The sequence below is a fragment of the Cyprinodon tularosa genome, unplaced genomic scaffold (assembly GCF_016077235.1).
Source record: "Cyprinodon tularosa strain WSP-4 unplaced genomic scaffold, ASM1607723v1 ctg221, whole genome shotgun sequence".
Taxonomy (NCBI): domain Eukaryota; kingdom Metazoa; phylum Chordata; class Actinopteri; order Cyprinodontiformes; family Cyprinodontidae; genus Cyprinodon; species Cyprinodon tularosa.
Window position 1 is genome coordinate 811,532 of NW_024038824.1, and position 12,946 is coordinate 824,477.

The window sequence follows — 12,946 nt, forward strand, 5'->3', positions numbered from 1 at the left end:
CCCCTTTAGAGGACATATCTCTGCAGAGACTGCAGCTGAATCTGAATGTGTCCCCCTTTAGCGGACATATCTCTGCAGAGACAACAGCTGAATCTCAATGTGTCCCCCTTTAGTGGACATATCTCTGCAGAGACAGCAGCTGAATCTCAATGTGTCCCCCTTTGGAGGACATATCTCTGCTGAGACAGCAGCTGAATCTCAATGTGTCCCCCTTTAGTGGACATATCTCTGCAGAGACAGCAGCTGAATCTCAATGTGTCCCCCTTTAGAGAACACATCTCTGCAGAGACAGTAGCTGATTCTGAATCTGTCCCCCTTTAGAGGACATATCTCTGCTGAGACAGCAGCTGAACGTGTCCCCCTTTAGAGGACATATCTCTGCATTGACAGCAGCTGAACGTGTCCCTCTTTAGAGAACATATCTCTGCAGACACACCTTGCCTCAGGCTGCTATAATTGGCCGCCTCTCTGGCTGCTCAGACCGCATATGTTTTGGTTTGTTTGGCTCCGCCGCTGCGTCTCACTTCCGTGTTGCGTCTCCTTAAAGCAGGAAGCAGAGCGGTGTTGTGTGGGAGCTAATCTGCTGCTGTTTACCTACAGGTACGTCCTTCCCTGGGCTCCATTTACCGCTAAAGTGTGCGTTAAAGCCCCGCCGTGTTGCAGCGGCAGCTTGGTGAAACCCTCCCGGGGAGGAGGACTGTTAATGGGGCTGTAGCTCCGTGTGTCAGCGGTCAGCTTTCAGCCCTGAACGGAGCTGTCTGTCTGGGTGTCAGTCAGGTGATTTCTGTTTATCGGCTCTGAACAGGTGGTCAGCGGCTAACAGAGACTCTGCATCCGGATAGCAGGTGAAGCGGAGCGGCGGGGGAGAAGCTACATGGAGGCTAACTGACGGGGCTCGGCTGGAACAGTCTGCGGTGCTTTAGCTCCACAATGCCAGCCGGTAAGCTGCGTGGCCGTGGGGCTGTGACCGTGTTCCGTGGGTGTCTGAGCGGGCATGCTGAATGAAGGGTGTTCGTGACTGAAACTGTTGTGTTTATTGAGCCAATTGTGCCAACGCCGCCATGGCTTAAGTTATAACTCTAGTGGTGCGTTCAAGGACTGTGGGATACCTGTTGTCTGTGATGGACACAGAGACAAATGCAAGGGGTTCCAGGGTCGGGGTCCCACCATGGGCCCCTAGAGGCTGAAGTACTGGTCTTTACTTAATCCTCAGCAGGTAGACTCATAAAATGTTAACTGAAGGTGATATAATAGATTAGATTAGCAGTAATAACCATAGTGTCTGCCAAGGTCACCTGTCTGCTTTGTTTCACTGAATGCACTGATCCATTATCTATCCTAGAAATTGGTTTTAAAAAGTTGTTTAATAACCTGACAGTAACTTCCTTATCAATAAAGTTGTCCAGGTGGTTTAAAGCAAATATTAAAAGTAGTAGAAGGAAATGCAAATGTAACCAAAAACCCATAATCCTTCAGATTAAAGAGTGAAAAACAAAGTAAATGTTTTCATTATGTATTTATTTATTCGTATTTTAACAGCAAAAATAATTAAAGCAATATTTGTTAAAAGATAAAAGCAAATATAAAACAAAAAATGTTTTTTTTAAATAATATAATCAAAATATCAGTACACTGTAAAACATTTTGAATACTTGCAATACAATCAAGACGCCAATTTTATTTTTAAAAGTACTGAAAATATAGAAAAATACACAATTTAAAAACTGTATAATTATCTACTACAACAAAATGAATATGTTTTAATTTAAATTTTTTTTCTATATCCTGTTCTAAGATAAGATAAGAAATAAGTAATCTTTAAATCAAAACCAGTAATGTTAAAAAAAACAAGCAAATGTAATGAATATAAAGACTATATCAAATAATTCTTAACATTTAAATAAAATTATATTTTGAATAAGAAAATAGTAAGACAGTCAACAAATAAGCTATAATAATACAACTACAGAAATGAAACCAAATGCCTTAAAAACTGAAGCTGTTGGTAAACTTTTATATTGACAGATGAAATAAAATCCCATTAGATTGCAGATTGGATGTTTTCTTTTATGCAAAACTATACAGGTGCTCACTCACCATTTTTTGTGACTTTTAAAAACAATAATTAAACTATTTAAAATAAGAACAATCCAGGAATTAGTCAAACATTCATCTTAAACAGCAGATTTTTGCACCACCTGTGTGTGTTTTTCCTTGACATTTATCATTGTGAATCATCGCATGTGCATGAACACTGGAGGATGTTTAGGACATCTTTAACTGTCTCAGTTTGCTTGTTTTTGCTCTTTAAACATATTTCTGTTTCTGCGTCTGGTCTGCCTGTTTTAGGAACTTTATTAAAACATAAAGACATCTGCCGGTTGTGAAGCTCAGTGAATTTAATAGATTTTAGTGTGTTTGATGGAAGTGGCTTTGGAAGACTGGATCAACCCTGCAGGGACCCGCTGGGCTCTCTGAGGAAATTTAACAAATGGGTCACTTTAACAGAAGACAGCAGAGCTTCTCATCTTCCCTTTTTTCATCCTTAAAAGGAATAGAAATTAGGAAGAGGAGAGTATGTTTAGGCTTTTATGCTTGTTTTATCCAGCGGGGTCTTATTGAAACCCCCAAAAAGGGGGAAAAGTAGATATTTAGAGGAAGGAAATTTAAGGGTTTACATGAAAGGATCCAAACTGACCGTTTGTCTAGATATTTTAACTGGGTTTACGTGTTCAGACTGCTTCAGCAGCAGACATCACTGATTGACCTGAGATCCAAACCAGCTCTCTGAACCGTGACAGCCGGGTTTTTAATGTGTGTTTGACTGAAGCTGTACAGGTGTCTCTTTAAGAGACGCCCATCCAGACCAAGCAGGATTCAAGGATGTGTGCAAAGTTCAGCTTTTTAAGTTTGGCATTCACACAGAAAGAAAGATCTGAGGAGCAATAAGGTGCATCAGAGAAGTTGAAGCATGAACGTAAAATAAGACGCCTGCAACAGGTTTACCTGAAATATGGATTCCTGCATCATGATTTAAGTTTACACAGGTTTTCATTCATTTCTAAAAGTTAGCTCTAAAAGCAGACGACCTCCATGCTGCTAGGCAAGCTAAGCGGCAGCTTGTTATAGTTTCTTCTGAAAGAGGAAAGACTATCTCTGAGAAAACCTTATTCTTTTTAAACATTTTATGCATCAAATTGGATTTAAACACCTTTTAATCTCTCTGCAGACTTTCTGTTGGTTGATTTAGATATAAACTTTCAATATAATATCATAATGCATATTAACAAACCCATGGGTGTGTAGAGCAGTTTAAAATGTTTCTTTGTTATAGCAAACCAAAGGTAGAATGATGCTTTGCAGTTTAAAGCATCATTATTACATTACTAACATTTATAAATAGGATCTATAATTCAGTGTGTTCATACATTTTAGACTGGTTCAGAACCTCACCTCAAGCCTCTATGTCTTTCTGCTGGATGCTGACCCGGTTTTAACTGTTATGTACCTGTGATTGTTCTCAGGTTGGAAGTGGAACTAATGCTTTGGTTCCTACTCTGTCTTTGCGGAACATGATTACTCATCATGTCTCTTTATAACAATGCTTGCTCCTGAGCTGGGAACTGGGATTGTCTACTTTCTGTGATTCCTCTTTGTCTCAGAGGGAAACTTAATCAGCCGTTCTGCAGAACATGTTCTGTTTGAACATGTGGTTTTGGTTTGTTATTGTTTTCTCTCTGTTTTCAGTTACACCTACACTGCATTGCCAAAGGAACATCCCTAAAACCTCCACTCTGCCAAAGTTACTAATGGCAGAAATGGTTCAAACATGAGCAAAAAGGAACGTCTTGGCTGACAGGGGAGAAGAACTAGCACTACTCCTCCCCCTGAGCACGCCGTCCATGTGGTGATACTCGGTAGTGGCAGTATTATTGTGTGAGGGGATCTGAACCCACAGCCTGATGTGTTAGAACGGTTAAAGTCCAGACATAAATTCTGTTTAGAATCTCCATCTAATCTGGCTGACCTGTATTTATTTTACAAAATCTGGGCATGGATGTTGTCTCTTGATGTAGATGTTTGCTCATACTTTACTTGAACAAGATTAATAAAAAGGAGGAACATGCTAAAAATATGAAGGACAGCAGCCCTGCTGACATGCATGCAGTAGACACTAACTTCATCTGTTCACTAAGGAGTGAAGAGTTTCCTCACTAAAAGGAAATCAGCCAGAACGTGGATTGTCTTTGCAGCATCCAGCCAAAAAAAAAACTGCTGCAGAACAAATATTTTTTCAACTGTATAAATCCAGTTGATGTGATCCTAGAATGACATCATCTACAGCAGGAGTTTCAGTTGTCTTTTATTCTTTTTTCCCCCTCCCCTTGCGTAACAGTGGGCTGCCATTTGCGGTACCCGGGGAGCAGTGTGGTCTTTGCTCAGGGAGCCAGAGTGGCAGTCTGTGGGAGAGGGTTTCAAACTCGCAACCTCAGGATTCCAAGCTTTATGCTCTAACCACTAGGCTGCCATTCCGGGCACCTCTGTGATCCTCAGGTCTTTAAAAGGAAAGGTTGCAGATGTACTGATTCAATGAAACCTTTATTTCATTATTGTATTAACAGAGAACACACTGGTTTTATAAGCGTACTCTCATTATTTACGGTTTAAAAGAGAACACATATCTGCTGTAGTACATAATATGTCCTTTTTGGTTTTTGAGAGCCGAATAACTTGCCGTGACTTGCTGCTTTTGGGCCGGTGGCCTCGAGTTTGACATGTGCTCTGCAGGTTGTGATTTTCTTCATTGTGTCTTTAAACAAAAATGCTTCTATTAGGTTGATTTTTCTGTTTATATTTCATTTTTTAGGACATGGTTGTTTTACAAGAATGTTTCACAGCTTGAATTTGTTTCCCTCAGAATGAAGGTCACCTTTCAGAGAAAATGACTGAAATACGTCTAAGCTAGTTTTTGAAAGCATCTATGTCATTTTTCACCTCATATCAGAGATTTTAATTTCAAGTTCTATCCCTGTTATTCTCCTTCATCTGTTTCTGTTCTGCTTTTACTCTCTTTGAATCCTCAACCTGTTCCGGATGGATGCATGAAAACCGGAGCGACCCTGGCCTTCAGAGGGTGCATGCATGCTGTCATGTCTGCCGCTATTCTGGGAAACGCTGGACTTCAAACCTCGCTCGTCTTTTACCTCTGCTCTGACAGGAAACCAGCTGCTGCTTAATGGGGAATGTTTCTCCTGTTAATTCCCATATGCCTTCAGAGTCGAGTCGGATGGCAAACAGGAATCAGGAGCCAAAGCAGCTTCTCTCTGTGGACAGAGTATCTTAGTTTGGTAGCAGTAGTGGATGGTGATATTTCAGACCTCTGATGTGTCTGGATCCTCTCTGCAGTTGCAAGGTTTCTGCATCCCAGTGGGTCTCATGTCTGTCAGATAATCACTCCCTATGGTAAACTGCTGATAGCATTAGTGGTAATGTGACGACGATAGTATTGATCGCTGATTGGTTTAAGAGGCAGACTGCTGAAAGAAGTTGATGTAATGGAGAAGCACGCTTCAGATCCATCTTAGCGGCTCATCTCTGCAGAAAGTGACTAAGAATAACTTTCGGAGACGCATATTATCTAAAGTTTATCATGACCGCAATATAATACCCCAAAGAAATTCTTAAGAGTGCAATGATTTCATAGAGTTTATATCTTCGGGCTCTCTAGAGCAGAAGGCCAGTAGAGAAGGTCAATAAGAAAATAAAACAGTTAAACTTTTCATAAAAAGATTTTTTTTTGAAATAAATATTTTTTTCTTTCAGTGGCTAGATAATCTAATAATGTTTTTAGGTCCTGTGGAGTCAGGAAGCTGAGACAGAGGCATTTTTTGCAAGAAAAAAGGTTCAAATTTATAAATCACATCCATCATGGCGATTCGATTCAGTATCGATTACCTGACCCAACATTTCGATTATTTTCAATACTCAAGAATACATTATCTTCTTTTTCCTCAGCCATGTCTGTCTTGCCTACTGTTTAGGCAACTGTGTGTGTGTGCATGCGGGAAGAAGGTAGTGGCTAAAGGAAGGGCGGTAGGAGGGCAAAATGGGTTTAGCGCCACCACAGCAACGGAGTCAGACTTACGTCCAGAAACAAATGGATAAAAATAAACTGGAGTAAAAATGAACAAACATGTATTGATACTCTTGCAAACGTGTCGATGCATCAAATCGTCGGCCGTTGGATCGATGAATCGATACAAAACGATTATTATTTACACCCCTAGCTCTGACTGAGGCAACGTCGGCACATACATTTATACCTTAAAATTTCCTAACACCCCGCAAACCCACCCCATGTATGAAAAACTTTCCCACACTTGAACATTAAAGCAAAACAACTTGAGTTCATCAGGGCTATTCCCTGTAGGTTGATATATCTTTCACTGGCCAGACGGATCTTCTCAAAACAACAGTCCTCCTCTTCGTGCCATGAAGGAGGCTGTGTAACTTGTTCTTATCTCGCATGGCCTTCGTATGGAGCCTGTGAGGCTAAGAACAGACATAACTCAACATTTTTTACTCCACAGTCCATATTTGCAAGGAGCAAGGAACTCTTTGTGCAGAAATATTGTGGGTTTTTTTCAATTTTAGATTAGATTAGATTAGATTCAACTTTGTTGTCATTACACAGGTACAGGTGCAAGGTAAGAAATGCAGTCTAGGTCTAACCAGAAGTGCAGTAGCAGCAAGTGCAGGATAAACAATAATTCCATAAATACAGGACATGGGTTTCTACTGAATAAGTATAGAGATGGATACCATTATAAACGGAATCTTACTAATAGATGAATATAATATATATATATATATATATATATATATATATATATATAACTAGTTTTATTAACTAAATTTACAGCTGGATAATTACCGAATATAATATACAGGTGGATATTACTATAAAAAGGGTTTTTACAGTTATGTACAATAGCAAATATACAGATGGGTTTTACTATAAAATGAATAAAGTTTGGACAGGAATTATCTAAATTAAAGTGCAGTGGAAGGTAATTGCATATTACTGTTAAAGTACGTTATTGCAAATGTATATGTAAACAATTGGTGCTGTGAATAAACAGTTGACAGTGCAAATATAAGCAGTCGGCAGTGCAAATCAATATTCAGTCAAGGTGAGTAGTGCAAGATGCATGTAAACAGTTGTTACAATAGTAACAGTCAGGAGTGCAGGTGAAAATTACAGTCTTGTAAAAAAAAACAGAATAGCAAAATGGTGGAAGGTGTGAGGAAGGAGAGTAGAGTCTATCTGTAAGGGTGCTGCATTTACCAACAGTATTGCATGTTTACCTGTAGTTTAGCCTTTTTATTTTCTTCTTTGTTGGTAAAACTATAAAGAATAGGACACAAATGTTGATGAGAAGCTGTTAGATCCAGATGAACAAGCACCGGAAAAGGTGTTCTAGATCAGTGGTTCCCAAACCTGTTCAGTAAATAACCCTGCCCTGAAAGTTTGAAATATCCCCCCAACATTCAGATGAATCCATGACCTCCTCAGTAACCAACAAGGGCTCCAGAAGCCTGTTGGTTATATTGGTTATATTGGTTAAGGGACTCCTAAGCTAATCTTTACAAAGGAGAAGGCTTACAGTTACTGTCAGGCTTTGGGCTAGGAATATTTCATAGGGTGTAGACCTTGGTGTGTCATATCTCTAGGCTTTGCTCGGCATAGGGGAGTCCACTTCCCCTGGAAAATTTTGAAATTTACTCTCTGAAACACTATTTCCATCTTTTTTGAGGTGGAATGCAGCTAACTTTTTTAGTCTTTGTTACAACACTACTTTTGTCCTGAATATGGGAAGTATGTGTGCTTGACTAAAGGTGGAAATGTCATAATGATGACATGAGATCATTTTCAGGTACAATATTATGTTTCATAGGTTAATTCAAACAATCAGAAAGTGTGATGCTTCGTTCAAGCAGCGATTTGAACAGCAATAAAGTGCCTGTTGCTTCATTTTTGATCCTTTTACACATTAAGGTCGTGTAAGTGTTGTGGGGGAATAAAAAGCATTATCCAAATATAAACTATTCAGGAAATAAAAAATTTGATTATAAACCTATCAAAACACAGTATTTTTTTAAGAATAAAAAGACGAGCACAGCTGCCAGTGCTAAAGAGAACCAATCCAGTGATCACAGTCGTGAGATATTTTAATTGTGAAAGTATAAGAGCAGCAAAATGAAGTCCAAGCTGAGCGTAATGCATAAAGTGATAGATGCTTTTCGGATGAGACATCCAGGGCGCCAGTTGTTTGTTTAGCCATGGTGGTATTATCATGAGACCCCATCGGTCACAACTGCTAAGGTTTTAATCAATTAGATTTTTTGCAAGGGTAATGGGCTCCCAACAAGATTCTGATGCTCTCTTAGGCACACGTTGTTTGTTTTCATATACACTATGTGTTTGTTGCCATTGATACCTGACCACAAAATGAGAAATTCACCGTTTCAGTTTGTATGGAAATTCAGCTCGGGTGCCTTACTCACTTGAATTAAGAACATTTGAACTCTTACTGTGTTTCTTTTTAATATACAGTAATGTGCTTGTTAAATCTAATTTTACAATTAAAAAGCGTTTTTAATTTAAACTTTACCTTTAATACCATTACATTACCACTTACATTAACAAAATATATTAAATGTAAAATGGGTTTAGTGAAAAACAGACATTTGGAAAAATAAAATGACTTTAGTTGCTTGATCCTCCTTCCAGATGATTTGGGACTTGCCTGAGACTTGAGTCCTGATATTTGAGATTTGCTTGAGAATTGCATATATGAGACTTAATAAGGACCCTGATAGGAACATTGTGATAAGTGGAGATGGGTGCATTGAAGCATTCCTGCTGGGAGACCCTTTGTTTTTCTTTGTATTGGATGGAGACCTAACCCAGAGCATCCCAAAGAGCAATCTGCTTCCAGAGAAAGTGTTTATTTTTTTCCCCCAAAGTAAACCTAAATAAGACTTTTTGCCTTTTGGATTTGCAGTAAACCAATAACTTGACTGAACTCCCCTTTCTCTCACATGTATCTTGGTTGTAGTTGTTGAAAGTGTGACCTAAATCAAGATGTACCGGCTGTACATCTTCAAAGTTGCATTCATGCATCTGTGTCCCAGGTGGAGAAGGAGTCTCTACAGATGCAGAAGGAATCATACCGGATCAAAAGCGATGTTCTGACGCTACGCCGGCTGATCGTAAATGCAGAGCGGCTTCCTGTGCTCTGAGGACGGTTCCTCCCTCAGTTGTTGCCTCTGATTATTATTCATAGAATAAGATGGTTTGTTCTGCAAAGACGGATTTTGGCCTAAATATAACTTCAAAGCAGCATCGGCCTCCCTCTGTTTTTCCTCCACCAGTTGCGTCTTTGCAGAGCGGAGAGCTTTTTATCTCTGTGTGCTTGTGCCGCTCAGCTTGTTGCTTTTCAGCACCTTCTGCAAGGATTTACTCCTTTCTTGGCCGCTTTTGGTTCACCATCATGAAGGCTGGAAAGGCGTTGTGTTCAGGAACATGTTAACTATTTGTAGTACAGCACCTGGTGGTTGTTGCTCAGACTGTTAAAAAAGTGCTGATAAACCTTCAGGTATATATGAGAGAAGATGGTTTGGACTGAAAAGGATTAGGGGAAACTTAATATCTGGATTGACACTCTGAGTTCTTAGAAAAGAAAGTAGATATATAAAGAACTAATGATAAATTTTTGAGCTTTGAAAACTTTTTTAGACTAATTTTGTGTCTGAAATGTTTACTTTCTAAGTATTTAAATTTTTGGTCTCTACTAGCTGTTAAGTACCGTATTTTAGAGCTTTATTTAAGCACTTGAAAATGTCTTCTCAGTTTAACAAAGACTGCAATTTTAACATGACTATATATATTAGGGGTGGAACGGTTCACAAAATCCACGGTTCGGTTCGATTCACAGTTTTCAGTTCGATTCGATACATGTTGATTGTTACGCCGAAATTCCATAAAAAATTATGAAATTAATGAAAATATCCCCCCAAAAATAATGGATTGTAATTATTTTAAATGATCCACGGAAACCCTGGATCATTTCCGTATGTTTTGCTGCTTTGAATTTAATCATCTGGCGCATGCTCTCTAACCTGACAACAGCCAGATGCATGCATCTGGCTGTTGTCAGGTTACATGCTCTCTACCATCTCCAAGGAACTCAGAGGGGAGCAGACGAAGCCACAGTGGGGGCTGTAGGCTTTGCTTTGAGCAGCCGGTCTGGAGCGCAGCAGAGGTTGCTGACGGAGTATGAGGGATTTCGGGGTTAGCATGACATGTTGCTGTTAGCATAAACAAAACGTGTTGCACAATGCTTGCACACTATTGCACTTTTATCCTCAACTTTCTTTCCGCGCTCCCATACAGCAGACCTATAAAGTGATGCTGGCGCGTCTTCCAATTCCAGTTCTTTCCCACTCGCCAGTCCGACACAATTCTCCACAACAACTGATTTTTTTTCCCTGCTACACCCGGCTAAGCTGCTTCGCTTCTTCTTCTTCTTCTTGTTTACTACTGGCGGTTGGCTTTGGTCGCAGTACCGCCACCTTCTGCTCTGGAGTGTAATCGCTTCCTCTATGAGAAAAAGGAGCAGCGCATGAACCGAACGAAACACACGCGAACCGAACCGAGACAGTCGAACCGAACGATTCTGACGGTTTTCATAAATCGTCCCATCCCTTTTATTTATATATATATATATATATATATATATATATATATACTCGATCTTTTAGAATGTCTCTTTTCATCTGGGGTTACCTAGGGTTGTGTTTTGGGGCCACTGAAGATTAACCTGACAACAGCCAGATGCATGTCTCGCTCCGCCTAGCTCCACTCACATACATCTGGGAACCCGCCATAGGAATTGCCTTTACTGAAGGCTGGGCCTTATCAAAACTCCTTGCATATGATTGGATAAGCCACTAGTCTGTCATCTTTATTGATGTGCTATTTCAACCACTCACACCGAAGCTAACCCGTGACGCTGTGAGAGGAGGAGCCATTTGGTAGATCAAGCTCTTGCCAAATCCGGTCGGGAGAAGGGCGAAAACATCGTTTCCACCAACAAAAGCCTTCAAAGCCGTTCTCTGATGTTCTTTTAATGAAACAATATTGGATAGATGGGACAACACAGAAGAAATAGCAGCATCAATGCTAACGCTTGCTTTCTCAATGCGAGCCGCCATTGTTGTTGGAATCTCACGGTCACTTCTCCACTCCAGGACACACCCGCCCTGCGTCCTGATTGGACAGACCATAAATTCGGTTGGGGAAATCACTTTCAATGAGCGGGTTCCCAGATGTATGTGAGTGGAGCTGGGCGGAGCAAGACATGCATCTGGCTGTTGTCAGGTTAACTGAAGATTGCCTTAGGTTTTCTAGAAGTTTTTACTCAAATCCTCTGCTGTATTTATTTATTTTTTCAGCAAAGTAAATAAATAAATAGACAAAGCCTTGTATTAATATGGCTGTTCTGTAGATTAAAAGCAGAGACTTCTCCACGAGGCTGATGGAGCAATCAATATGAAACGGTTACCTTACAGTACCTAGCCTTACCTGCTTGGCTGCTGTACGCCGAGTACTATTGATGGTGATGGTTTTTGCAGGTTGTGAGGTCAAAATTATCTTCTAAAATCTCAACTAAAGATGATGCATTTGAAAAAAAAACACTTGGGGTTGCTTTATCATGTCGGATATCACAAATGCAGTGGCGGTTCTAGGACATTTTTACTGGGGTGGTTAAAGGGTTTCCAGAGGTGGCCACATAACCATGGTGCCTGACCAGGGGCGGTTCCAGAAAATCTTCTGGGGTAGTCAGGCATGGGCCAGTTTTATTGTCAATCTATACTGAACAAAATAAAAAAAATAAGGAAAATGGATGCATACAACATTTATGTTTTCCAAATGAATCACTGAATACAGACCAGATTTTCATTAGGTGCCTTGATGATAAAGCAATGTGCTTTTTATTATATGTGCTGCTGAAATGAATTCATGTTTATAATAATGTATACTTTAAAGGGGTTAAGCAATCTTTTATGTCCTTAGAGACGACTCCTAGTTGACTGCAGAGACAAGTTCTCACCTATAAAACCTTCAAACTTATTCATAAAAGAACAAACATTCTGTATTAGTCCTCTTATTGAATAATTTTTCGCTACATTTTTGTATTCAGCTTTTGGTTAATATACCAGCATTAAAGTGTCAAAGTATAAACTGCAAACTGCTGTCACCTTCAGGCTGAGTAGAGAACTACTTGCAGGGGTGTTGATTTCAATCCTGAAGGAACAAAAAAAAATCACGTGGTAGATTTCTAGATCCACCCCTGCACAAACGGCCTCATTCTACGATGGGTAAGACTGTGAAAAATGCTATTAGGTAATCGATTCACTTGTTGGTACCATTACAGACTAGTAAATGGGGTTGGAGTGTTTTTTAAAAGATTCAATTCAGTTTATGTTTCTTTGGGGGGCAAATTCAAAACGCGTCATATCAAGGCACTTTACAAAAACCATTCAAGTTTAAATCAAAGAAAATCAGCTGGTTGCATCGAGTCAATAGCTTGCAGGACATGCTCCTCCTGAATGAGCTTGCAGCGACCATTTTCGCTTGTATTATTTTGTTGCCTCTTCAGCAATCCCTCACACAGAGCATGCACCCAGCTACAGTGGAGAGAAAAAACTCCTTTTTAACATTAAGAATGCTGCAGCAGAACCACGCTCAGTTTGAACAGCCATTGCCCAGGCTGACTGGGGATCATGGAGAAAGAAGCGATGAAGGGATGTCTTAAATAAGCACAAGTGGTGGAAACAGGCTGTCAAAAAAACAGTCAGTGCAACCGTTGGTGAAGCT

The 12,946-nt window shown here is 39.9% G+C and overlaps 1 protein-coding gene across 1 annotated transcript in view; it reads left to right on the forward strand.

The window, feature by feature from the left end:
• The first annotated feature begins 438 nt into the window (after positions 1-438).
• The window catches only part of efr3a (EFR3 homolog A (S. cerevisiae)), a 105,433-nt gene continuing 92,925 nt past the window's right edge, over positions 439-12,946 (forward strand). The window contains exons 1-2 of the mRNA XM_038286169.1: positions 439-600; positions 806-940. Of these exons, the coding sequence (XP_038142097.1) occupies positions 931-940 (10 nt within the window). The 5' untranslated portion in view covers positions 439-600; positions 806-930. The remainder of the gene's footprint in view (positions 601-805; positions 941-12,946) is intronic.